The sequence below is a fragment of the Heterodontus francisci genome, chromosome 17, assembly GCF_036365525.1.
Source record: "Heterodontus francisci isolate sHetFra1 chromosome 17, sHetFra1.hap1, whole genome shotgun sequence".
Lineage (NCBI taxonomy): Eukaryota > Metazoa > Chordata > Chondrichthyes > Heterodontiformes > Heterodontidae > Heterodontus > Heterodontus francisci.
Genome location: NC_090387.1, coordinates 85447910 through 85475708, shown reverse-complemented (window position 1 = coordinate 85475708; position 27799 = coordinate 85447910). Strand labels below are relative to the sequence as shown.

The following is a 27799-nucleotide window of genomic DNA, read 5'->3' as shown; positions in this document are numbered from 1 at the left end:
AATGTCACTCCCTCCACTGCTGTCAGAGTGCAGTCTGGGCCATTCCACCACCTGTATTCACCATCTCCCATCTATTGTGGGCTCTCTTTTCCTGCAGGATGAGAGGGGAATGATTCATCAGTACGCTACTCTCCCTCATCTCTCCCAGCATGACACACATGTGGGCTGATGTTCCCCTCAGCGATGTCCCCATCTGACTGTCGCCCTATATGTGAGAGTGACTGTGTCTCAGTGTTGCGACTGTTCACTTACTCTGACAATGTGGGGGAGAACTTTGAATATTCTGTGAGGTCAGCTCGCATGTATTCTGGTGCTTAGAGAGTTGCTGCCCAGTGAACTGGGTACTGTGGCCACTCACCTTACCAGACTGCAAGAGCTCATTGTTTTCTACACTGGACCCAGATCCTTCTCTTGGGTCCCTGGTTGCTGGCCTCCGTGGCCACCTCCATCCAAGCCCTCTGGTCTCGCTGGGCGGATTTCTCCTTCCTGAGGCCGGGAAGAACCGCTCTCTCCTCTGAGACTGCGTCAACGAGCAGCTCCAGGGAGGCATCAGAGAAACCTGGTGCCACCCTGGGAAGCATGCCCATGCCCACAGAGGCTCCAGTCTCCCTGGTGCTGCATTACTGAAGGCAACAGCCCAGTCATAGCTGCCACTAGCCTTTTAAAATTGCCCTCAGTTACCTGTTCCTGCCTCCTGGAGCTCCCGCTGCCTCTAATTGGGCATCGGACTCGTCCCCAGGTCAGTTCACAAGTTTCAGTTTGAAAACTGTCGTGTCACTGATGCTGGCGCAGTGCGGGATCAGAACCCGGAAACATTCCTGGCATTGGGTTCCTGACCGCATAACAAAAATTCCGGCGAATGAAACTGCTTCCACTCCAGATCAGAATTAAACTGGTAGCCCCCTAAAAATGAGACTGAAAGTAGTAGCCCTCCCCACAAAATCAGAATCAACCTCATAACACCAGTCTCCCAAAAATCAGACTGAAACTTGTAGCACCCCCTGAAAAAGAAACAGATTGAAACTGGTAACACCCCAAAAATCTGAATGTATCTGTTACAATCCCAATAAAACTCAGAATGAAACTGGTAGCATACCCACACCAAAAAATGAAACTGCAAGTCCACAAAAAAACCAAGGTGAAAATGATAATGGGAGCCCCCACCCCCACAAATCAAAATGTGGCCAGGCTGATGGGGGATATGCGTGGAAAGTTCTTTACGCAGAGGGTGGTGGGCACCTGGAACGCGTTGCCAGCGGAGGTGGTAGACGCGGGCACGATGGAGTCTTTTAAGATGTATCTAGACAGATACATGAATGGGCAGGAAGAAAAGAGATACAGAACCTTAGAAAATAGGCGACATGTTTAGAGAGAGGATCTGGATCGGCGCAGGCTTGGAGGGCCGAAGGGCCTGTTCCTGTGCTGTAATTATCTTTGTTCTTTGTTCTTTGTTCTAAGTCATGCTGGGACGCAGCAGGAAGGAATAAAGCCTGTTAATCAGGCAATTAACTGCGGTTTTACTAGGGTTTTCTAACTTTACGATACGTGCACAGGAACAAAGGGTTTCAAAGCCTCGCCAACTATAACAAAGTGGTGGTTCAACAGGAGGTCAGTATTGGCTGCAGTCGGCAGCCATTGCTAACAATAGAATAAAAGCAAAATACCGTGAATGCCAGAAATCTGAAAAAGAAACAAAGTGCTGGAAATATTCAGTAGGTCTGGCAGCATCTGTGGAGAGAGAAACAGTGTTAAAGTTTCAGGTCAGTGACCTTTCATCAGAACTGGCAAAGGTTAGAAATGTAATCAGTTTTAAGCAACTGAAGTGGGAGTGGAGGTTGGGGGGGGGGGGGAAGAGAACAAAAGGGAAAGTGTTGATAGGACAGAGGGCAGGAGAGATTAACTGATAGGGAGGTCATGGGGCAAAGGCAAAGGGAGTGTGCTAATTGTGTGGTGAAAGACAAAGCATTAGTGCAGAAAGAGTGTTAATGACAGGATAATGAATAGCTCTGGCCAAAAGCACAAACATGAAAAACCAAGTTTAAGGCAGGCACATGCTAAAAAAAAAATGATAAAATAAAATAATAATTAAAAAAAGGGCCAGTCATGCTCTGAAATTCTGGAACTCAATGTTAAGTCCAGTAGGCTGTAGTGTGCCTAATCAGAAAATGAGATGCTGTTCCTCAAACTTGCGTTGATGTTCACTGGAACACTGCAGTAGGCCAAGGACAGAAATGTGGAAGTGAGAGCAGGGGGGAGTGTTGAAATGGCAAGCAACCGGAAGCTCAGGGTCCTGCTTGCGGACTGAGCGGAGGTGTTCTGCAAAGCGGTCACCCAGTCTGCGTTTGGTCTCCCCAATGTCGAGGAGACCACATTGTGAGCAGCGAATACAGTATACTACATTGAAAGAAGTACAAGTAAATCGTTGCTTCACCTGAAAGGAGTGTTTAGGGCCTTGGATGATGAGGAGAGAGGAGGTAAATGGGGCAGGTATTACACCTCCTGTGATTGCATGGGAAGGTGCCGTGGGAAGGGGACGAGGTGTCTGGGGTAATGGAGGAGTGGTGCAGGGTGTCGCGGAGGGAATGATCCCTTCGGAATGCTGACGGGAGGGGAAAATGCGTTTGGTAGTGGAATCACACTGGAGGTGCAAGGGAGCGAGGGGTGGGGGAGGGGCGGTGATGGGATGCCCAGAGAACTGATTGCAGCTATTTGCAATGGGCCTCATACATTCAGGCTTTGAGCTCTCCCGTGAGGAGAAGCATCAGAAAGGGACAGAGCTACAACCACAGGCAGCAGCATCCAGAGGGGCGCGAGAAGCACGTGCCTCGGAGAGGGCACAGATGATGAGGGCACGGAGGAGAATGCAACCAGCCAGTTGATCACAGAAGAGGTTACCCATCAGACAGGGTCAACCGTCAGAAGTTCACTTTCCTGTAAATATTGGAGCAATAGTGTTGCTGAAGACCGCATCTCTCCAGTAAGGCTGGATCTCCCAGTCTGCGGCTCATTGCTGCATCAAGATGGTCGCCGATGTCATGTTCAAGAGGGCTGGCCAATATGTACGGTTTTGCACCAATCTGACCATGGCCAGTGACTGGGTGGGGGCATGCCTTGCTACCAATTTCACAGTCATCCTTTGTCACATGTAAGGCTGTGGGGTAAAGATTCTGTGCTGCACTCACCTTGCCGGATCACATGGGGCCAATGACTCTTTTTTTTTATTAGAACATTACAGTGCAGTACAGGCCCTTCGGCCCTCTCTTACAGCACTGTAGCCAGGTGCGAGTGACTACCCCACAGCTGCTGACCTCCTCTGCCATCTCCATCCAGGCTTGTTTCATCTGCCAGGCCAGTCTCCTCCTCCTGTCAATAGGAACAGGATCTCCCTCCCTGGCTGAGCAGCCAGGAGGAGCATCTGCAGGGAGGCATCAGTAAACTGTGGGGCCACCCTGGATTGTCCTTCTGACGTCCTGATATGTTCCAGGGCTCTCTCTCTGCCCTCTCCAGGGCTGCTACCATTTAACTAACTCTTGGCTGCCCTTTAAATATGGTGCCAGTGCTGCTTGTGCCATGACTTCACACCACCTGCGTCTGAGTGTACGGCTCCCCTGCCTACCGGCAGTTAATTGGCCGGCTCTGACGGAATATGATACTTTAGCCCACTCTCTGCCCGTGTGGCATGGTCACCCGCTGCCGATTTGATATCAGACCTTGGGCCTTTCGATAAAATTCCAGTCGTGTGTCAGAAGCCTGTGTTTTGTGGGAAACAGCCATTCAATCTGATTTTCCCCAGGGGGACCAATTAATGGCAAGAGGGCGGGCTCACCGTCTTTAGGACTTTTGAAGCTGGAGGGCCAATCAGAGATCTTCCAGCTTGAAAGCAGCATCAGGATGCAGCGGAAGGTAAGTAAAGGAGAGGGCACTTCAACATGGAGGCACTCTCTCTCCAACTTATTTAAATCTTAAATTAAAGAATGGCTTTTGCAGCCAGGCTACCGCTGTGGTGCAGGGGGGAAGCCGCTCTACAGGGCAGTATGTGGCTGTTCCTGCACCCAGGCAGGCAGAGAGGGCCTCCAGGCCTACCTGGAGAGCGGTCTCCAACCACCACCCCCACCCCCCGCCACCCCAGGAAGCCTAACTGGCCCCCGTCACCTGCAGTTGGTCTCCTTTAATTGGCTTTAATAGGCGGTAAACAACCTTAATCGGCTACCCACTGCATGTGTTGGGTAGCCCTGGCACCGTGCCCCTGCCCCCATCCCACCTCTGCAAAACTGGCCTGGGGGTGGGTTGGAGCCTGGTAACTAGGACACAAGCTAGCAGCACTATATTTAGCACTCGGCTGCAGCAGGGTCCAAAAATCAAGCCCTGGCAGTTTCCTCAGATCAGAATGAAAAATCACAATGAAACTGTTAGGTCCCGAGGGCTCCATACTGCAGAAAACCTGGAGGAGTACAGTTCTAGGTAGTGCTCCACCCAGCGGTCCATTTGTTTGCGTTGGTCAGTGATTATGTCCCCTGATTTAGATTTGAGGGGGGCAATCTTCTTGATGATTGGCCCAAGGGCTCTCTTAATGCCATCATACATTCCTCTGATGTTTCCGATGTCTGAGAACAGCTGAATATGACTGCATAGGTGTTGCCAGTAGTCGTTTGCGCAGCGCCTGGCTATTCTTTGTGCAGTGCTTCTGGCTGCTTTAAGAGCTACGGATGTTAAATCGCTGGGGGCTTTCTTGTAGTTCAACAGTGCAATGCACTTAGCGGCTATGACAGGTTCCAGCTCTTCATTATGAGATTGAAACCAGTCTGCATTTCTCTTTTTGCACTTTTGCCATAGGTGGTCAAAGCTGACTCATAGATGGTGTCTCTGATGTGGGCCCACTTGGTCTCAGCATCCCCTGTGGGAGTGTTTTGAAGGGCTGTTACAAGTGAATTTAGAAGTTTTTGTAACAGCTGTGGGTGAGAAATTCTGCTCGTGTTGATGCGCGGGTGGCCCTTCTGCTTGGAATTAGATTAGATTAGAGATACAGCACTGAAACAGGCCCTTCGGCCCACCGAGTCTGTGCCGAACATCAACCACCCATTTTATACTAATCCTACACTAATCCCATATTCCCAACAAACATCCCCACCTGTCCCTATATTTCCCTACCACCTACCTATACTAGTGACAATTTATAATGGCCAATTTACCTATCAACCTGCAAGTCTTTTGGCTTGTGGGAGGAAACCGGAGCACCCGGAGAAAACCCACGCAGACACAGGGAGAACTTGCAAACTCCACACAGGCAGTACCCAGAATTGAACCCGGGTCCCTGGAGCTGTGAGGCTGCGGTGCTAACCACTGCGCCACTGTGCTGCAACTTCTTTGGTCTGAGTCTAACCTTGCTGCACACCAGGGAGTGGTCGGTGTCGCAGTCCGCACTGTGGAAGCTGCGTGTGATTTGAACACTGTTTAAGGCGGCTCGCCTTGTGACAATGAGGTCGAGCTGGTGCCAACGACGCGATTTTGGGTGCCTCCATGAAACCTGGTGACAGGGTTTAGTGTGAAAGAACGAGTTGATGATGCAGAGGTTATGATAGGTACACAACTCAAGCAGTCTCTGCCCGTTCTCATTCATCCTTCCAACGCCATAGCGCCTAAGGCAGGAGGGCCATGAGTCATGGGCGGCCCCAACCCTGGCATTAAAGTCCCCCAGCAGGAATAGGTGTTCGGTGTTGGGGATGCTGCTAATGATATTATGGAGTTCCTCGTAGAACTGGTCTTTAGCTTCAGGTGGGGAGCAGAGTGTTGGAGCATAGATGCTGAGTAGGTGTACTGGACTAGAGGTGGTGAGCAGTCGGATGGACAGTATGCGTTCTGAGCCATTTGAGGGAGGCTCTATCATGCTGAGCAAGGAGTTTCTAATGGCGAAGCCCTCTCCATGCTGTCTTGGTTCTTCAGGATCCCTGCCCTGCCAGAAGAAGGTGTAGTCTTGCTCTCCACTCGCGGGGAGGCGTGTCTCCTGAAGTGCTGCAATGTCTACATTGAGTCTACTGAGCTCGTTGTTAATGATGGCGGTCTTCCGAGAATCGTTGATTTGTGTAAGGTCTTCCGACAGGCCAGGACACATAGTTCTGACGTTCCAGCTTGCAAAACGAAGGGCTGGTACCTTCTTTCCTTTTTTCGAGTATAAAACGTCCTGCAGAAAACCTAGAGGAGTATAACACGTACTGCAGAAAACCTAGAGGAGTATAAAACATACTGCAGAAAACCTAGAGGAGTATAAAACGTGTAGGGGTGAAATTAAAAAGGAAGTTCAGAAAGCTCAGGCATAGAAAATGATTGGCAAGTAAAATCAAGGAAAAACCAAAGACTTTTATCGATACATAAAGAGCAAAAGGATAACTAAAGAAAGAGTAGAGCCTATTGGGACTATAAGGGTAACCAGGTCGGGGAGGCAGAGGATGTGAGTATTGTTCTTAATGAATACTTTGCATCTGTTTTCACAAAGGATACAGACTTTGCAATCAAGAGGAGGAATGTGAAATATCAGATGAAATTAACATAGTGAGAGAGGAAGTATTAAGGGGTTAACATCTTTGAAAGCGCATAAATCCCCAGGCCCAGATGAAATGTATCCTAGGCTGTTAAGGGAAGTGAACGAAGAAATAGCGTAGGCTCTGACCATCTTTTTCCAATTTCCTCTGGCTACAGATGTGGTGCCAGAGGACAGGAGGACAGCTAATGTTCTACTGTTGTGTAAAGTGGAAGAAAGGGATAGACCGAATAATTACAGGCCAGTCACCCTAACATTGGTGGTGGAAAAATTCAGAGAGACAGGAATCATTTAGAAAGATACGGATTAATCAAAGACAGTCAGCATGAATTTTTTTCTCTCTCCTTTTTATATGGTTTATCTCCGACACTTCCCTTCCTCGACTTCTCTGTCTCCATCTCTGGGGATAGGTTGTCTACTAATATTCATTATAAGCCCACCGACTCCCACTGCTACCTCGACTACACTTCTTCACATCCTGCCTCCTGTAAGGACTCCATTCCATTCTCCCACTTTCTCCATTTCCGATGCATCTTCTCTGATGCAACCTTCCACAACAGCGCTTCTGATATGTCTTCCTTTTTCCTCAACCAAGGATTCTTCCCCACTGTGGTTGACAGGGCCCTCAACCGTGTCCGGCCCATTTCCCACACCTCTACCCTCACCCCTTCCCCTCTCTCCCAGAACCGCAACAGGGTTCCCCTTCTCCTCACTTTCCACCTCACCAGCCTCCAAATCCAAAGGATCATCCTCCACCATTTCTGCCACGTCCAGCGTGATGCCACTACCAAGCGCATCTTCCCCTCCCCTCCCGTCAGCATTCCGAAGAGATCGTTCCCTCCGCGACACCCTCCATTACCCCCACCACCTCGTCCACTTCCCAGAGCACCTTCCAATGCAATCGCAGGAGGTGTAATACCTCCTTTCTCCTCACTATCCCAGGCCCCAAAGACTCCTTTCAGATGAAGCAGCGATTTACTTGTACTTCTTTCAATGTATTTTACTGTATTCACTGCTCACAGTGTGGTCTCCTCTACATTGGGGAGGCCAAACGCAGACTGGGTGACCGCATTGCGGAACACCTCCACTCAGTCCGCAAGCAGGACCCCGAGCTTCCGGTTGCTGGCCATTTCAACACTCCCCCCTGCTCTCATGCTCACATCTCTGTCCTGGGATCGCTGTAGTGTTCCAGTGAACATCAACACAAGCTCGAGGAAAAGCATCTCATTTACCAATTATGCACGCTACACCTCAATCATTTCAGAGCAGGACTGGCCCCTATTTTTATTTTTAGTTTTTTTAAATTTTATTTTGGTTTGTGTCATCATTCAATTTTTTTTTTTGCCATGTGCCTGCCCACTGTTTTTTTTTATGTTTGTACTTTGGGCCAGGCCTGTTCATTTTTCTCTGCACAACACTTTGTCTTTCAGCACACCATTAACATACCCTTTGCCTTTGTTCCATGACCTTCTGGTCAGTTATTCTCTGTGACCTTGTCCTATCAACAACTTCCCTTTTGTTATCTCTTGCCCCACCCCCACTTTATTTGCTTAAAACCTTTTACATTTCTAACCTTTGCCAGTTCTGATGAAGGGTCATGATCTGAAACGTTAACACTGCTTCTCTTTCCACAGATGCTGCCAGACTTGCTGAATATTTCCAGCATTTCTTGTTTTTATTTGTTAAGAGAAGGTTGGTCTGACTAACATGATTGAATTTTTTGAGAAGGTAACAAGAAAGGTTGATGAGGGTTGTGCATTTGATGTAGTCTATATGGATTTTAGTATGGTTTTTGATAAGGTCCAACATGGCAGACTGGCCACAAAGTCAAGGCAAATATCAATGATTTGGACTTGAATGTAGGGGGTATGATTAAAAAGTTTGTAGATGATACAAAATTTAGCCGTGTGGTTGATAACGAAGAAGAAAGCTGCAGACTGCAGGGAACTATCAATGGAGGAGTCATTGGGCAGAACAGGGGCGAATGGAGTTCAATCCAGTGGAGTTCAATCCGGAGAAATGTGAGGTAATGCATTTGGAGAAGGCTAACAAGGAAAAGAAATATATAATAAATGGTAGGACACTGTGAAATATACAGGAATAGGGTCATAGAATCATACAGCACAGAAACAGGCCCTTCAGCCCATCGTGTCCGTGCCAGCCATCAAGCATTCTAATCCCATTTTCCAGCACTTGGCCCGTAGCCTTGTATGCTATGGCGTTTCAAGTGCTCATCTAAATACTTCTTAAATGTTGTGATGGTTCCTGCCTCTACCACCTCTTCAGGCAGTGCGTTCCAGATTCCAAACATGCTCTGTGTGAAAAAAAATTTCCTCAAATCCCCTCTAAGCCTCCTGCACCTTACCTTAAATATATGCCCCCTAGTGATTGACCCCTTGGCTAAGAGAAAAAGTTTCTTCTTAATCTATCAATGCCCCTCATAATTTTGTATACCTCAATCATGTCCCCCCTCAGCCTTTTCTGCTCCAAGGAAAACAACGCCAGCCTATCCAGTCTCTCTTCGTAGCTGGAACGCTCCAGCCCAGGCAACATCCTGGTGAATCTCCTCTGCACTTTGGCGTACAGGTCCACAGCTCCCTGAAGGTGGCTGGACTGATAAATAAGGTAGTCAAGAAGGGATTCTTGCCTTTAATGGCTGAGGAATAGAATACAAGAGCAGGTGGGTTATGCTGGAACTGTATACAACAATAGTTAGGCCACAGCTTGCAGTTCTGGTCACTGCATTTATAGGAAACATGTGATTGCACTAGAGAGGGTACAGAGGAGATTTACAAGGATGTTGCAAGGACTGGAGAATTTTAGTTATGAGGAAAGATTTGAAAGTGTTGCTTTCTTTGGAACACAGGAGGCTGAGGGGAGACCACAGATCCATAAAATTATGAGGGGTTTAGATAGCATGGCTAAGAAGGCCCTAATACCTGTAGTGTATTTCACTGAGTAAGCTAACATGTGGGCGGGATTTTACATGGCCTCTGCTGAAATCGGCGGCAGCCATAAACAATGGCGGACCGCACACACGAGCTGTACTCCGCGGAGCTGCCGCGATATTAAACACGGCGGCTCATTTAAATGGCTGGGGTGGACCATCCCGCGCCCCCCCAATGACGTGGAGGTGGTGAGCATTCCCCAGCAATGGTATTCGGCACCACTGTGCAGGCGCTGTGCCATTTTCAAAAGGCTTTGAGCCCTTCATTGCAATTTAACATTTAAAGGGACATTGTTTTTAAAAAATTAAACAACTTGATCCTGACCCTGTTTCCCCCCCCCCCCCCCCCCCACCCCCGTCCCCAATAAACATAGAATTAAGTACCTGCCCTCTCCCCCCACCCCCCAAAACACTTATCTGGTGCACCTGACCTTCCTTCCCCAAGAGTTCATAAACTTTAAACTTTGCCCCTTCCCACCATCCCCTAGACCAATTAAATTACTCTGACCCCACTCCGCCCAACTCCTGCATAGGGAAACTTACCTGCTCCCTCCTCCCCACCAGTGTTCCACCTCGGATCTCCAGACTGAGATCCGAAGGTGCAGGAGTGTTGGCCACCGGCGCCAATATCAGAGCGGGACAGACCGCAGGAGCGGGTAAGTAATCAATTCATTTATTTGTATTTTTTTATATATGCAGATTTTGCTCCAGATTCTGAGCGGCGGGGGGGGGGGTGGGCAGGGCCACCACGAGGCCTCGTTGCCGCCGGCAATATCGGCCTGGGCCTTTCTGCCATCGAGGCCCATGGCGGGCCTCTGCTGGAGGCATTTTTCGGCCCCCCCACCCCACCATGACCCCCGACGTCAGAGGGGCTGTAAAATCCAGACCATGGACTCACAGCAAGCAGCCATTATCGAACTAACTTTATTTACACCTCTCCAACAGAGAGGGCAGTATTACAAAATGCTCAGTATTGCAATGTACTACATTCTCCTTGATTGAAGGGTCAATAACCAGGGGGCATAGATTTAGGATAAGAGGTAGCTTTAGGGGGGATTCGAGAGGAAATTCTTTGTCACCCAGTGGGTGGTGGGGATCTGGAACTCACTGCCTGAAAGGGTGTTAAGAGGGTTTCTGCCTCAACCATTTAAAAAGTAGTTGGATATGCACTTGAAGTGCTGTAACCGACAAGGCTACAGCCCAAGAGCTGGAAAGTGGGAATAAGCTGGATGGCTACCTGTCAACCGGCGAGGACACAGTGGGGCCGAATGGCCTCCTTCTGTGCTGTAAATTTCTATGGTTCTATTTCTGAGACTTACAAGTGAATTTGGTTCAAGTGACTGAGTAAGGGAGATCTCTGATCTTCTCAAATCGAAGGCCACAGCTTGAGCTACTGAAGCGCGGAAGAGGAAAATGGTTAATGGTTCTTAAGCTGATGTTAGTCATTCCAGCAGCAGTGTTGATTGGGTGGCTGGCAAAATAGAAAGAGCAAGGAAACATAGGGATGGTGGCAATGAATTAAACACTACAAGATTTAGCTCCACTCTTAAAATATGAAACAGTTCTGTCGTACCTCTGAAAGTATTCTTGTCATATCTTAAACAAACAATTTGGACAGCAGCAGAGATAAAGGGAAAAGTGTCGAATGCTGGAAAGACACAGCAGGTCGGTCAGCATCTGAAAGATAAGACAGATTCGGTAAAACCCTTTCATCAGTGCTACCTCAGAAACTTGTGTTTTTCTCAGTGTATGGTCAGAAAGCAAAGGAAGAGGCACCACCTTATATTCTGTATCACAGCAGCATTCATGGGCGAGTGCCCATCTAACATTGGGATCCCTACACTGTCCTGTCCACAGCAGCTAAATGGCTGGAAGCTGTCCCAGAAACAGTTAAACTGAGGAGAATTAAAATACTGCTGGTAAACAACACACACACGCCTCCCCCCTCATGCACACATACACGCGCCTTCCCCCCTCACAAGCACATACACGCGCCTCCGCCCTCACGCGCACACATACACGCACCTTCCCCCCTCACAAGAACATACACGCGCCTCCGCCCTCACGCGCACACACACGCACATACACACACACATACACACGCACATACATGCTCCTCCCCCCCCCATGCACACGCACTGAGCACACACACGCCTCCCCCCTCACGTGTGCACACACACACACCTCACACACATGCACATACACACGCTTATATTACTAGGCTGGTAATCCAGACTAATAATCGATGAGATATGAGTTCAAAACTGACCATGACAGTTTGTCAATTTGAATTAAGTTAATTAAATAATACTGGAGTTAAAAAGTTGCATCAGTAATGGTGACAATGAAGCTATTGAATTGTTCTTTAAAACCTATCTGGTTCACTAATGCCCTTTAGGGACAGCATGAGGACAAATATGGGCAAGGAAACCTCCTGCTGATTATCACCTACTGTCCTCCCTGAACTGATGGATCAGTGCTTCTCCATGGTGAACAGCACTTGGAAGAAGCACTGAGGGCACCAAGGACACAGAATGTACTTTGGGTGGGGACTTCAATGTCCAAGACCAAGAGTGGCTCGGTAGCACCACTACTGACCAAGCCTTGAAGGATATATCATCCAGACTGGGCCTGCAGCTGATGAAAGAATCAAAAAGAGGTAAAAACCTTGTGAAGACGTAACATTAAGGATACCCTCCATCATGTTGTGTGCCACGATCACTGTGCAATATGCGATAGATTCAGAACAGATCTAGCAGCCCAAAACTGGGCATCCATGAGGCTCTGTGGGCCATTAGCAGCAACACAATTGTATTCCACCACAATCTGTAACCTCATGGCCCGGCATAGCCTTCATTCTACCATTACCATCAAGTCAAGGGATCAACCCTGGTTCAATGAAGAGAGCTTGCCAGGAGCGGCATGGCATACCTAAAAAAAGAGATGCCAACCGGTGAAGCCAGAACACAGGACTACATGCAGGCTAAACAGCTAGAAGCAGCATGCGATAGACAGAGCTAATCGATCCAATAACCAACAGATCAGAACAAAGCTCTGCTGTCCTGCCATATCCAGTCGTGAATGGTGGTGGACAATTAAACAACTTACAATGACGAGCCTAGCACGTCAAAAACAAGGCCAAAGCATTTGGAACCGTCTTCAGCCAGAAGTGCCGAGTGGATGATCCATCTCTACCTCCTCCTGAAGTCCCCAGCATCACAGATGCCAGCCTTCAGCCAATTCAATTCACTCCATGTGATATGAAGAAATGTATGAAGGCACTGGATATTGCAAAGGCTATGGACCCTGACAGCACCTGCAATAGTGCTGAAGACTTGTGCTTCAGAACTAGCCACGCCCCTAGCCAAGCTGCTCCAGTACAGCTACACAATTGACATCTACCCGACAATGTGGAAAATTGCCCAGATATGTCCTGTCCACAAAATGCCTGACATTTACCACCCCACTAGCTGACTCTTGATCATCAGTAAAGTGATGGAAGGTGTCTTCAACGGTGCTATCAAGCGGCACTTACACAGAAATAACCTGCTCACTGATGCTCAATTTGGATTCACCAGCTCTGGACCTCATTACAGCCTTGGTCCAAACATGGATAAAAGAGCTTGACTATCAGAGGTGAGGTGAGAGGGACTGCCCTTGACATCAAGGGAGCATTTGACTGAGTATGACATAAAGGAGTCCTAGCAAAATTGGAGTCAATGGGAATCAACCAGTGGAGAGTTTTCCTCTTGGAGACATACCGAGCACAAAGGAAGATGGTTGTGGTTGTTGGAGGTTAATCATCTCAGCCCAGGACATTGCTGCAGGAGTTCCTCAGGGTAGTGTCCTCGGTCCAACCATCTTCAGCTGCTTTATCAATGACGTTCCGTCCAACATAAGGTCAGAAGTGGAGATGTTCGCTGATGATTACACAATGTTCAGTACCATTCACGACTCCTCAGATATTGAAGCAGTCTGTGTCCATAGGCAGCAAGACCTGGACAATATCCAGGCTTGAGCTGATAAGTGGCAAGGAACATTCACACCACACAAGTGCCAGGCAATGACCATCTCCAACACGAGAGAATCTAACCATCTCCCCTTGACATTCAATGGCATTACCATCGCTGAATCCCCCACTATCAACATTCTGGGGGTCACCATTGACCAGAAACTGAACTGGACCAGCCACATAAATACTGTGGCTACACGGGCAGGTCAGAGGCTGGGAATTGTGCAGTGAGTAACTCACCTCCTGACTTCCCAAAGCCTTTTGACCATCTACAAGGCACAAGTTAGGAGTGCAATGAAATACACTCCACTTGCCTGGATGGTTGCAGCCCCAACAATACTCAAGAAGCTCGACACCATCCAAGGCAAAGCACCCAGCTTGATTGGTACCCATCCATTACGTTCAACATTCACTCTCTTCACCACCGGCATACGGTGGCAGCAGTGTGTCCCATCTACACAATGCACTGCAGCAACTCACCAAGCCTCCTTCGACAGCATCTTCCAAACCCATGAGCCCAGCCTCAAAGAACAAGGGCAGTAGACTCATGAGAACACCATCACCTGCAACTTTCCCTTCAAGTCACACACCATCCTGACTTGAAAATATATCACCGTTCCTTCGCTGTCACTGGGTTAAAATCCTGGAAATCCCTTCCTAACCTCATTGTGGGTGTTGCTGCACCTGATGGACCACAGCAGTTCAAGAAGGCAGCTCACCACCACCTTCTCAAGGGCAATTACAGATGGGCAATAAATGCTGGTTTTGCCAGCGACACTCACATTCCATGAATGAATACAAAGATACACACATATCTCTGTACACACGCACACGTGCACACACACCCGCGCCCCCCCCCCCCACACACACACACACATACACACAGAACATGCATGCACACTCAAACGCAAATGTTTACAGAGCCACACAGACACAGGGATGAATTTTATGGGGGACATTGAGGTCCCACCACTGGGGCTGAAAGTGCGAGGCAACCACCACCCCCTCCCCCACCGGCCACCAGTGGGCAGTGGGACGCAGGGGAAGCATTTTATCAGCTTGCAGTGACCAGTACTGAGGCTGCAGCTCCAGGGTGAGTGCGCTTCAGTGGTGCGGCACCCTCGAAGAGAAGGTGCGTTTATTTGGGGATGCCAGGGCCAGGCACGCAGGCCCCAGCAATTGTGGGGTGGAGGGAGGGGGCAGGGTCATAGTGCAAAAGCAGTGTCCTTAATGTGGAGGGGCGGCCGTTGCTGCCAGAGGGGGTCTCTGTGGGCCCCCATGGGAACCCGCTGGGAGGCTGCCAGGGTTTACTGGGCAGTTTTCCCATGCAGCGCATGGCCCTCGCAATGCAGTCAAAATGCCCTTGAGTGTGGGCAGTGGCCATTAATTGGCTACTTAAGTAGCTCAACTGGCTATCCAGTAGGCAGTGGTGCCACTGAGGTTCCCACCGCTGGTAATATGCCATGGTGGCATGAAGACATGCCTTCCTCCGCCATATTACCAGCCCTCCCACTTCACAGCCGACCCCAATGGGCCGAGACAATTCAGCCACAGTTTCTACATAAATAGAAAAAGGTTTTGTTTGACTTTTTACATGGGAACAGGATTTGTCTATTGAACCTGGTCCACACTGTGCCTGGTCTGTGTAGCTCTAACTCATTTACCCACCTGAGCTCCATATCCATTGATACCCTTACCGAGCAAAAATCATCAATCTCAGTGGTGAAAGCTCCAGTTGTCCTCCAGTCTTCACAGCCTTTGAGGTGGGGGGGTGGGTGGGGGGGGGGCGAGTGACAGTTCCACATTTTATCATCCTTTGTATGAAAAAGTGCCTCCTGATTTCACTTCTGCAGGGCCCAGTTCCAATTTTAAGGCTGTGCCCCCTTGTTCTGGATTCCCCACCAGAGGTCATAGTTTATCTGTACCTACACTATCAGATTATTTTATGTAATTTTGAAAATCTCAACTAGATCATCCCTTAATCTTCTAAACTCAAGGGAATGCAACCACGTGATAATTTAACCCTACAAACCCAGTGTCATTCTATCAGCTCATAGTTTTCAGCTTCCAGTTTAGCACCAGTAAAGGAGTTGGTTGTAGTCTTGACAGCTAATTGTTACCCATAGATTCCACCCGTACCGTCACTGAACCATAGATTCCTCCTGTACCGTCACTGACCCATAGATTCCTCCTGTACCGTCACTGAACCATAGATTCCACCTGTACTGTCACTGAACCATAGATTCCACCTATACTGTCACTGACCCATAGATTCCACCTGTACTGTCACTGAACCATAGATTCCTCCTGTACCGTCACTGACCCATGGATTCCTCCTGTACTGTCACTGACCCATAGATTCCTCCTGTACTGTCACTGAACCATAGATTCCTCCTGTACCGTCACTGACCCATAGATTCCTCCTGTACCGTCACTGACCCATGGATTCCTCCTGTACTGTCACTGACCCATAGATTCCTCCTGTACTGTCACTGAACCATAGATTCCTCCTGTACCGTCACTGACCCATAGATTCCTCCTGTACCGTCACTGAACCATAGATTCCTCCTGTACCGTCACTGAACCATAGATTCCTCCTGTACCGTCACTGAACCATAGATTCCACCTGTACTGTCACTGAACCATAGATTCCACCTATACTGTCACTGACCCATAGATTCCACCTGTACTGTCACTGAACCATAGATTCCTCCTGTACCGTCACTGAACCATAGATTCCTCCTGTACCGTCACTGACCCATGGATTCCTCCTGTACCGTCACTGAACCATAGATTCCACCTGTACTGTCACTGAACCATAGATTCCACCTATACTGTCACTGACCCATGGATTCCTCCTGTACTGTCACTGACCCATAGATTCCTCCTGTACTGTCACTGAACCATAGATTCCACCTATACTGTCACTGAACCATAGATTCCACCTATACTGTCACTGAACCATAGATTCCACCTATACTGTCACTGACCCATGGATTCCTCCTGTACTGTCACTGAACCATAGATTCCTCCTGTACCGTCACTGACCCATAGATTCCACCTGTACTGTCACTGAACCATAGATTCCTCCTGTACCGTCACTGAACCATAGATTCCTCCTGTACCGTCACTGACCCATGGATTCCTCCTGTACCGTCACTGACCCATAGATTCCTCCCGTACCGTCACTGAACCATAGATTCCTCCCGTACCGTCACTGACCCATAGATTCCTCCTGTACTGTCACTGACCCATAGATTCCTCCTGTACTGTCACTGAACCATAGATTCCTCCTGTACCGTCACTGACCCATAGATTCCACCTGTACTGTCACTGACCCATAGATTCCTCCTGTACCGTCACTGACCCATAGATTCCTCCTGTACTGTCACTGACCCATGGATTCCTCCCGTACCGTCACTGAACCATAGATTCCTCCTGTACCGTCACTGACCCATGGATTCCTCCCGTACCGTCACTGACCCATGGATTCCTCCCGTACCGTCACTGAACCATAGATTCCTCCTGTACCGTCACTGACCCATGGATTCCTCCCGTACCGTCACTGACCCATAGATTCCTCCTGTACCGTCACTGACCCATAGATTCCTCCTGTACTGTCACTGAACCATAGATTCCACCTGTACTGTCACTGAACCATAGATTCCACCTGTACTGTCACTGAACCATAGATTCCTCCTGTACCGTCACTGACCCATAGATTCCTCCTGTACTGTCACTGAACCATAGATTCCACCTGTACTGTCACTGACCCATAGATTCCTCCTGTACCGTCACTGACCCATAGATTCCTCCTGTACTGTCACTGACCCATAGATTCCTCCTGTACCGTCACTGAACCATAGATTCCTCCTGTACCATCACTGAACCATAGATTCCTCCTGTACCGTCACTGACCCATGGATTCCTCCCGTGCCGTCACTGAACCATAGATTCCTCCTGTACCGTCACTGACCCATGGATTCCTCCCGTGCCGTCACTGAACCATAGATTCCTCCTGTACCGTCACTGACCCATAGATTCCTCCTGTACCGTCACTGACCCATGGATTCCTCCCGTGCCGTCACTGAACCATAGATTCCTCCTGTACCGTCACTGACCCATAGATTCCTCCCGTACCGTCACTGACCCATAGATTCCTCCTGTACCGTCACTGACCCATGGATTCCTCCCGTGCCGTCACTGAACCATAGATTCCTCCTGTACCGTCACTGACCCATAGATTCCTCCCGTACCGTCACTGACCCATAGATTCCTCCCGTACCGTCACTGACCCATGGATTCCTCCCGTGCCGTCACTGAACCATAGATTCCTCCTGTACCGTCACTGACCCATGGATTCCTCCCGTGCCGTCACTGAACCATAGATTCCTCCTGTACCGTCACTGAACCATAGATTCCTCCTGTACCGTCACTGACCCATAGATTCCACCTGTACTGTCACTGAACCATAGATTCCTCCTGTACTGTCACTGAACCATAGATTCTTCCTGTACTGTCACTGACCCATAGATTCCTCCTGTACCGTCACTGAACCATAGATTCTTCCTGTACTGTCACTGACCCATAGATTCCACCTGTACTGTCACTGACCCATAGATTCCTCCTGTACCGTCACTGAACCATATATTCCTCCTGTACCGTCACTGACCCATAGATTCCTGCAGTACTGTCACTGAACCATATATTCCTCCTGTACCGTCACTGACCCATAGATTCCTCCTGTACCGTCACTGACCCATAGATTCCTCCTGTACTGTCACTGACCCATATATTCCTCCTGTACCGTCACTGACCCATATATTCCTCCTGTACTGTCACTGAACCATATATTCCTCCTGTACCGTCACTGACCCATAGATTCCTCCTGTACCGTCACTGACCCATATATTCCTCCTGTACCGTCACTGACCCATAGATTCCTGCAGTACCGTCACTGACCCATAGATTCCACCTGTACTGTCACTGACCCATAGATTCCTCCTGTACTGTCACTGAACCATATATTCCTCCTGTACCGTCACTGACCCATAGATTCCTCCTGTACCGTCACTGAACCATAGATTCCTCCTGTACCGTCACTGAACCATAGATTCCACCTGTACCGTCACTGAACCATAGATTCCTCCTGTACCGTCACTGACCCATAGATTCCTGCAGTACTGTCACTGAACCATATATTCCTCCTGTACCGTCACTGACCCATAGATTCCTCCTGTACCGTCACTGAACCATAGATTCCTCCTGTACCGTCACTGAACCATAGATTCCACCTGTACCGTCACTGAACCATAGATTCCTCCTGTACCGTCACTGACCCATAGATTCCTCCTGTACCGTCACTGACCCATAGATTCCTCCCGTACCGTCACTGACCCATAGATTCCTCCTGTACCGTCACTGAACCATAGATTCCACCCGTACTGTCACTGACCCATAGTTTCCTCCTGTACCGTCACTGACCCATAGATTCCTCCTGTACTGTCACTGACTCATAGTTTCCTCCTGTACTGTCACTGAACCATAGATTCCACCTGTACCGTCACTGAACCGTAGATTCCACCTGTACCGTCACTGACCCATAGATTCCACCTGTACCGTCACTGACCCATAGATTCCACCTGTACCGTCACTGACCCATAGATTCCACCTGTACCGTCACTGACCCGTAGATTCCACCTGTACCGTCACTGACCCGTAGATTCCACCTGTACCGTCACTGACCCATAGATTCCACCTGTACCGTCACTGACCCATAGATTCCACCTGTACCGTCACTGAACCGTAGATTCCACCTGTACCGTCACTGACCCATAGATTCCACCTGTACCGTCACTGACCCATAGATTCTTCCTGCACTACTGATGATAAGCAAATAACAGGAGGGATCACTGAATTTCTATCACAACCTAATTCATTATTCCCTCTGTAGCCCAGGATACTCCACATTGTACAAATCTGAAGATGCGGATATATATACATACACACACTGAGACAGATACACACTCGACTACAAAGCCAAGCTTTGCCACTTGAAAAATATAATACAAATAACACGATATGGACAACATGTTAGTCTTTGTGTATTTACTGTGTGTGGCAGTGCTGTTTGTGCATGGAATTTATCAGTTTATGGATATATATATATATATGTTTGTGTATGTGTCCTGTGCCTCCTATTTTGTGTCTGTGTACGAGATGTGTGGGGGGTGTGGATGTGTGTGTGGGATGTGTGTGTGGGCGCCGGATTTTGTTCTCACCTGACGGCAGATGTCGTGGGGGGAGGTGGTGGGTGACGAAGAATTGGGACAGAATTACCCGCCACGGAATCCAGTGCCGGGAATCCCAGTTCTGATTATCCCAGGGGTGGGATAGGCCAACAACAACCTTCCTGCCCAGAGGCCAAATAAGGGCCCCTTCCCACTGCTGCTGGGATCTCACCACTGCGCGGAGAGGACACTTCGGAAAATGAGGCACCCTCATTGTGTGCTTGGGGGGGGGGGGGCATTCTTTTGTGGATAATTTGTAGGCCACGAAGGATCCCCACTGAAAACAACTGTACCCCTCCCCCCAGGACCCCCCTCCATCTGAACTGAATGCCCACCACCCCCCACCCCCTGCCAGGGCCTTCCAGACTGGAGCCGATGACCCCGCCTCACCTCTGTTTTGGGGTTCAACGGCTGGACCCAGGTCTGAGGCCTCTGCAGTACCGGCAGTGGCCACCGCTCCCAGTGGTGCTGCTGATTAAGTATTTAAAGTGACGCTGATCCCACCTCCAAGTTTGATCCCAAAAAAACAGAGATCGCTCCGGGGGTGGGGGGGGGGGGGTCTGAAAAAATGTAGAGGCGGGGTTCCTCCCGACTTTTCCGCCCGACGCTGGGATCCCTGCCTCCTGCATAAAATCCAGCCCTATGTTTGAGAATTTTGGTGGTGGTGGGGGGGGGTTGTGAGTGGAAATTTCGTGTGTGTGTGTGTGAGAATTTGTGAGGTGTGTAGTGTGGCGTATATGTCAGTGTGTGTGTGTGTGAGCACTCACATCTCTCATGTGCAGAGAGTGCTGTGACATGAATTACCTGGTCCGTGGGAAATGACGAAAGGTCAAACAAACAAACGAACTTTGATGGAATCGCCCACATTTGGTTGAAACTTTTCCATTCACCCTGGCAGTGAAATGTGCTTACTGTGTATATTGTGTTTCGCAAAAGCAGGAAATACAGATGAAGGAATTTATGGAAAAATATGACAAGAATGCAGATGGCAGGATTGAGATTGCTGAGGTAAGTGTGTCTGCATCACTGAATGGGGTGATATTCATGTGGCGTGTGTACCTCAGCTCCCTTAACATCTACCTCACCCCCTGGCCCACTCCTGGGTGATGACATGAATGTGAAGTTCCTGTTTACTGTGTGTGAACCCCGGGGTGTAAAGGCTGCTGCTGCTCTGGTGCTGAGACATACCATCGGGTTCCATCCCCAGTCTGTGTCCAGATGACTGTCTCAGCCTGGGGGGGGGGGGGTAGGAATAACATTAGAATTGGCCTCAACACTTTTGGAGGGGAGCAGTAAACAGCTGGCTCTCCCAATAGCTTTCCAGCAACCTCATAGTCAAATAGGCTGTGACACTGAGGAACTTTACACCCACAGGAGTCTTCAGGAGAAATTGGAAGAAAGTAAAAGATCGGAACTTTTTTATGTAGAAAAATGAGCCTCCTGTTGGGGGCATGAATGGGCAACGTGTTGGAGCTTTGTCACTCAGCAATGACATAGGCTCACACCCAGGATTCCCCTTATCCTGAGTATCTAATCCTGGCCATGCTGAGTTGCAAGTATCACAGCCACGGGCACCTCAAGCACTCTCGGGCACCTCTACAAGGTCAGCTGTGTTGTTACATTGGTGATGGCCTGGTAATGGTCACTGCAGAGACTCTGGTTCCTGGTGTCAGCTGTGGCTGGTGTTTGGGGGAAGCCTGCAGGAAGCCTATACCAGAAGGAAATAATAACACTCACTCTGTTCTCTTGCAGCTGGCCCAGATACTCCCAACAGAAGAGAACTTCCTATTGTGTTTCCGGCAGTGCGTACGGTCTAGTGCAGAGTTTATGGAGGTATGAAAAGTGGGGTGGGATTGGGGAAAGCTGGAGGGTGAACTACATCACATCTCACCTTAAACATTTGGCCATGCAAAAGATTGACATCAGTTCAGGGTCACTTTGAGATGTGGTGATGAATGGAGGTTACACACTGACCTTTCACCTCTGGGAACTGCACTGGAGTCCAGATCAAACTCGTGCCCAAAAGCCCTGTCTGTCTGCGAACTGGACTGAGATTGCAGCAGTGCCAACACAGCTATTAGTGCAAGCAGCTCCAGAGTGCAAAACTCCCCACACTTCAGTATAAATTGGCATTCATTTTTGAACTCATTCACTGTTTTGTAATTCCGTTTGATCTTGGAGTTCATTTTGAAAGTACCCACAACCACCCCCATCTGGAAAGACAAGGGCATCAGGTGCCTGGGAATACCATCACCTCCAATTCCCCTTCAAGTCACATGCCATCCTGATTTAGACATATATCACTGCTCCTTCACTGGGTCAAAATCCTGCAACTCCCTAACAGCTCTGTGAAGCACCTTCACCACACAGACTGCAGTGGTTCAAGAAGGCAGCTCACCACCTCCTTCTCAAGGGCAACCAGGGATGGGCAATAAATGCCATTCTTGCGATCAATGCCCATATCCCAAGAATAAAAAAACAAAATTATCCATTCCAATTGGGATATATATCCCACAGATATTTCTTGCGAGGAGGGTTCCTTTACATGGGAAGAATGTACCCTCGTGACAGGCAGTGATGATTTCATTAGTTTACACATAGCCAGGAAGTCTCTATTAGTATGAACAGACTCCTTGGCGACATGGAGCTTCTGTCCTCTCTGAGGGTCCCTTTCACTGCATAGCCACGAATGGAGGACCTGATACTTCCCCAGTGTTTACTCTGGGAAACCACCAAGGCAGTTCGGGGGTTGAGCTGGGGGGACAGAGGGAGGTCACATAGATTAATCTTCTCCTCTGCCAAGAAGTAGTCGCAAAATCAGAGAGGGTTGGAGCAGAGAGAAAGGGAGCTCGACACAATAGATACCAATTTGTGAGCAATGAAGGGTCCTAGTACAGAGCAGAAATGAACTGAGCAGTTTGTGGAGTGGAAAAACACTCCTGATACCCTATGGTGAAGCATTATGAACAGAAGGGAAATGAATGAGGGTAGCTGTTAGTATGCGCACTGCAACAGTGCTGAACTGCCTCTCCATTTCTCAGGAACAGCAAGGGGAAATTAATCCTAGACCCCAAGGACATCATCAAGGAGTTACTGACTGCTAAAGTCACTCAGAGTGCCAAAGCACTGCCCAGACATCATGTCACCTGCCAATCTCACCTTGCCAACTTTCGCAAGTCAGAGTACACTCTCTGAACATCCCAATCTCAGCCAGGGACACCCAGGCGGCAACAAAAGTCTCTAGTCCAGAAAAGCTATGGATCTGCCAGCCAATTAATGTTACAAGGAACTTAGTGAGAACCAGAAAAAGGAGCAAGAGAGAGAGAGACCAGAAAATGGAGGGACATAAAGAACAGGAACAGCCATGCAGAGAGGGAGGGAACAAGCAAAAAGAGGATGAGAGAGAGCCAATAAAATAGGGAGGGAGACCAGAAAACAGACGAGAGACAGCCAGGAAAGAGGAGGAGAGGACCAGAAAAAAGGGGGAAAATGAGAGAGAAACTAGCTGTGATCTGAAACTTGACTTCACCACCTTGCAGGCTTGCTGCAATGCTGGCCTATGGGATTGCTGCATGACATGACACAGACAACAACCCTCCTTGCAACAACCTTGCACAGTATCACCCCCACTTCAGTAACCACAAGCAGAGAGTTGGGTGCTAGGCTATCACCTATATTGTCAGCCTTGGCTCAGTAGCACCCTTATCTCTGAGTCAGAAAATTGTGAGTATTTGACTTGAGCATAATCCAGTCTGAAACTCTAATCCAGTACTGAGGGAATGCTGCACTATCAGAGATGCTGTCATTTCGATGAAACATTTAAACCAAAGTCTCATCTATACCCTCTCAGGTGGTTTCATGGCTCTATTCAAAATAAAGTATGAGAGTTCTTCTGATGTCCTGGCCAACATTCATCCTTCAACCCACACCTCAAAGCAAATGATCTGATCATTTATCACATTGCTGTTTATGGGATTGTGCTGTGCATAAGTTGGCTGCTGTGTTTCCTACAACAGTGACTATACTTCAGAGCTACTTCAAAGAACAAAGAACAGTACAGCACAGGAACAGGCCATTCGGCCCTCCAAGCCTGCGCCGATCTTGATGCCTGCCGAAACTAACACCTTCTGCACTTCCGGGGCCCGTATCCCTCTATTCCCTTCCTATTCATATATTTGTCAAGATGTCTCTTAAACGTCGCTATCGTATCTGCTTCCACCACCTCCCCTGGCAGCAAGTTCCAGGCACTCACCACCCTCTGTGTAAAAAAACTTGCCTTGCACATCCCCTCTAAACTTTGCCCCTTGCACCTTAAACCTATGTCCCCTAGTAACTGACTCTTCATTGATTGTAAACTGCTTTGAGACATTGTGAGGTTGTGAAATCTGGAATATAAATGCAAAATTATTTTTCCAAGTTGCCCCATTGCTTATCTCCAGACTCATTTTTGCATCGAGGATTTCTTTTCCCTTAATGTTTTCCTGTTGTTTCTTATATCCCCTCACACCCGCCGCCCTCTCCAGCCTCCCTCCCCCACCACTGCCCCCCTCGGTCTGGGCTACCTTTTGAGCCTTTCCAAAGGCTATCAGAATTTTCATCACCCAATTGTGACGCACAGCTTTAATTTTTCCCATCACTTTAAATGTCACTTCCCGATAAGTTTCTGCTCCCACCAGCTGCACCCATCCAAATCTGCAGTTGTATCATTGGGACAATGAGCTGACCTTGATAAATTACATGTTAATAGCACACTGCCCATATGTTTCAGTGCAAAATCTGTCCCTAATCATTTGTAAACTACACCCATAACTAAAAAAAAAAGCAAAATACTGCGGATGCTGGAAATCTGAAATAAAAACAAGAAATGCTGGAACCACTTAGCAGGTCTGGCAGCATCTGTGAAAAGAGAAGCAGAGTTAACGTTTCGGGTCAGTGACCCTTCTTCGCAACTGACAAATAATAGAAAAGTCACAGGTTATAAGCAAGTGAGGTGGGGGTGGGGCAAGAGATAACAAAGGAGAAGGTGTAGATTGGACCAGGCCACATAGCTGACCAAAAGGTCATGGAGCAAAGGCAAACAATATGTTAATGGTGTGTTGACTAAAAATCTAGGTTCAGAATACTGGCTGAATCTAGTGAAAAGGCAATTTAGGACAGGTATCAGGAAGAAGCTGTTCATGCAAATAATGCTCAATGCTTGAAAGTAGTTTCCTGGATAGGGTAATGGAGGTAAAAAGCTTGGATTCATCCATTCCACAGTCAGATACTGTGATGAAGAGAATATAAGGGTTTCTCTTTTGGATGGATGAGTGAAAATGGCCTCACTTCTGATTCACATAAAGAGCACTGCTGACCTCCAGTGGAAGGGAAATGACACTGCACCTCATTGCTCTGCAGAATTAAAGAATCTGTCTGCTGTTTAAAAAATATCACATGGATTTTTTCTTCTAATGATCTGATTGGGTGAATGGGAATCTTTGATACATGGCTCAGACAAGCTTTCATTCTTTTTACTTTGGCATCTACTGTTTGATTGAAATTTCCACATTTTGTGTGACTTCTCAGCCATCCAATATTTTCCTGTCCACTCACATGCTTCCCATCCTGCCCTCAGTGTTACACTTCTTGGCCCAACTTTCCACTCGTAACCATTGCAGACCACAGTCTGCACCTGCTTTCCTGCTTCACTGCTCTCACTCTGATCTCAGATACTCCTACAGATGGCTCCTGTCTGGAGTCTCTTCCTCTCTCTTTAAAGACTGGATCCATGTTCAGCCCAGCCAGAGTTCAACTAGGGCCCAGGCCCCTGCCTCCAGCCTAAAGCCTGCAGCACCATCCCCAAACTGAGCATTGCATATGGTGAGTCAGAGAAGATGTTCACTTGCTTATCTGTCTCCAGTCCCTGAGAATTGCTTTGATTCTCATTCTCTTTGCTGTTCCCTTCCCTTATTGGGGATGGTAGCATAGTGGTTACGTTGCTAGGCTAGTAATGCAAAAGCCTGGGTTAATGACGTTGGAGGTATGAGCTCAAATCCTGCCATGGTAATGGGGAATTTAAATTCAGTTAATTAAATGAGTCTGGAATAAAAATCTGGTTATAGTAATGGTGACCATGAAGCTATTGTATTGTCACAAAAACCCAACTTTTTCACAAATGCCCTTTAGGGAAAGAAATATGCATCCTTACCCAGTCTGGTCTAAGAATAGGAGCAGGAGTAGACCATTCAGCCCTCGAGCCTGCGCCACCATTGGCTGATCTTGTACTTCAACTCCACCTTCCCGCCCGCTCCTCTTAGCCCTTGATTTCTCCGTCTTGAATATACTCAATGATGGAGCATCCACAATCCTCTGGAGCAGAAAGTTCCAAAGATTCACAACCCTCTGAGTGAAGAAAGTTCTCCTCATCTCAGTCCTAAATGATTGGCCCCTTATTCCGAGGCTGTGCTCCCATGTTCTAGATTCCACAGCCAGGGGAAACAACCTCTCACTGTCTACCCTATCCAGTCCCTTCAGAATCTTGTATGCTTCAATGAGATTGCCCCTCATTCTTCTAAACTACAGACAGTATACAACAATAGCAACAACTTACATTTACATAGCACCTTTAACATAATTAGGGGAGGCAGTGGCGTAGTGGTATTATCACTGGACTAGTAACCCAGAAACCCAGGGTATTCCTCTGGGGACATGGGTTCGAATCCCACCACAGCAGAAGGTGGAATTTGAACTTAATAAAAACAAATCAGGAATTAAAACTAGTCTAATGATGGCCATGAAACCATTGTCGATTGTTGTAAAAACCCATCTGGTTCACTAATGTCCTTTAGGGAAGGAAATCTGCTGTCCTTACCTGGTCTGGCCTCCAGACATGTGACTCCAGACCCACAGCAATGTGGTTAACTCTTACATGCCCTCTGAAATGGCCGAGCAAGCCACTCAGTTGTAACCAACCGCGAGAAAGTCTATAAAAAGGAATGAAGCCGGACGGACCACCCGGCATCGACCTAGGCACCGGAAACGACTCCGGCAAACCCAGCCCTGTCGACCCTGCAAAGTCCTCCTGACTAACATCTGGGGGATTGTGCCAAAGTTGGGAGAGCTGTCCCACAGACTAGTCAAGCAACAGCCTGACATAGTCATAGTCACGGAATCATACCTTACAGACAATGTCCCAGACACTGCCATCACCACCCACGGGTACGTCCTGTCCCACCAGCAGGACAGACCCAGCAGAGGAGGTGGCACAGTGGTATACAGTAGGGAGGGAGTTGCCCTGGGAGTCCTCAACATCGACCCCGGACCTCATGAAGTCTCATGGCATCAGGTCAAATATGGGCAAGGTAACCTCCTACTGATTACCACCTACCGCCCTCCCTCAGCTGATGACTCAGTACTCCTCCATGTTGAACAGCACTTGGAGGAAGCACTGAGGGTGGCAAGGGCACAAAATGTACTCTGGGTGGGGGACTTCAATGTCCATCACCATGAGTGGCTCGGTAGCACCACTACTGCCCGAGCTGGCTGAGTCCTAAAGGACATGGCTGCTAGACTGGGTCTGCGGCAGGTGGTGAGGGAACGAACACGAGGGAAGAACATACTTGACCTCGTCCTCACCAATCTGCCTGCTGCAGATGCATCTGTCCATGACAGTATTGGTAGGAGTGACCACCAAACAGTCCTTGTGGAGACGAAGTCCCGCCTTCACTTTGAGGATATCAACCATCGTGTTGTGCGGCACTACCACCGTGCTAAATGGGATAGATTTCAAACAGATCTAGCAATGCAAAACTGGGCATCTATGAGGTGCTGTGGGCCATCAGCAGCAGCAGAATTGTACTCAACCACAATCTGTAACCTCATGGCCTGGCATATCCCCCACTCTACCATTACCATCAAGCCAGGAGACAAACCCTGGTTCAATGAAGAGTGCAGGAGGGCATGCCAGGAGCAGCACCAGGCAGACCTCAAAATGAGGTGTCAACCTGGTGAAACTACAACTCAGGACTACTTGCATG

General features: G+C 48.4%; 1 protein-coding gene across 2 annotated transcripts in view; it reads left to right on the top strand.

Annotated features, from left to right (window-relative positions):
• Positions 1-27799, top strand: part of calb2a (calbindin 2a) — a 91169-nt gene that overhangs the window by 10522 nt on the left and 52848 nt on the right. Inside the window, exons 3-4 of one of the 2 annotated variants that reach the window (XM_068049812.1) lie at positions 20721-20792; positions 21537-21617. In XM_068049812.1, the coding sequence (XP_067905913.1) occupies positions 20721-20792; positions 21537-21617 (153 nt within the window). The remainder of the gene's footprint in view (positions 1-20720; positions 20793-21536; positions 21618-27799) is intronic. The other variant, XM_068049813.1, reaches the window with a different exon arrangement.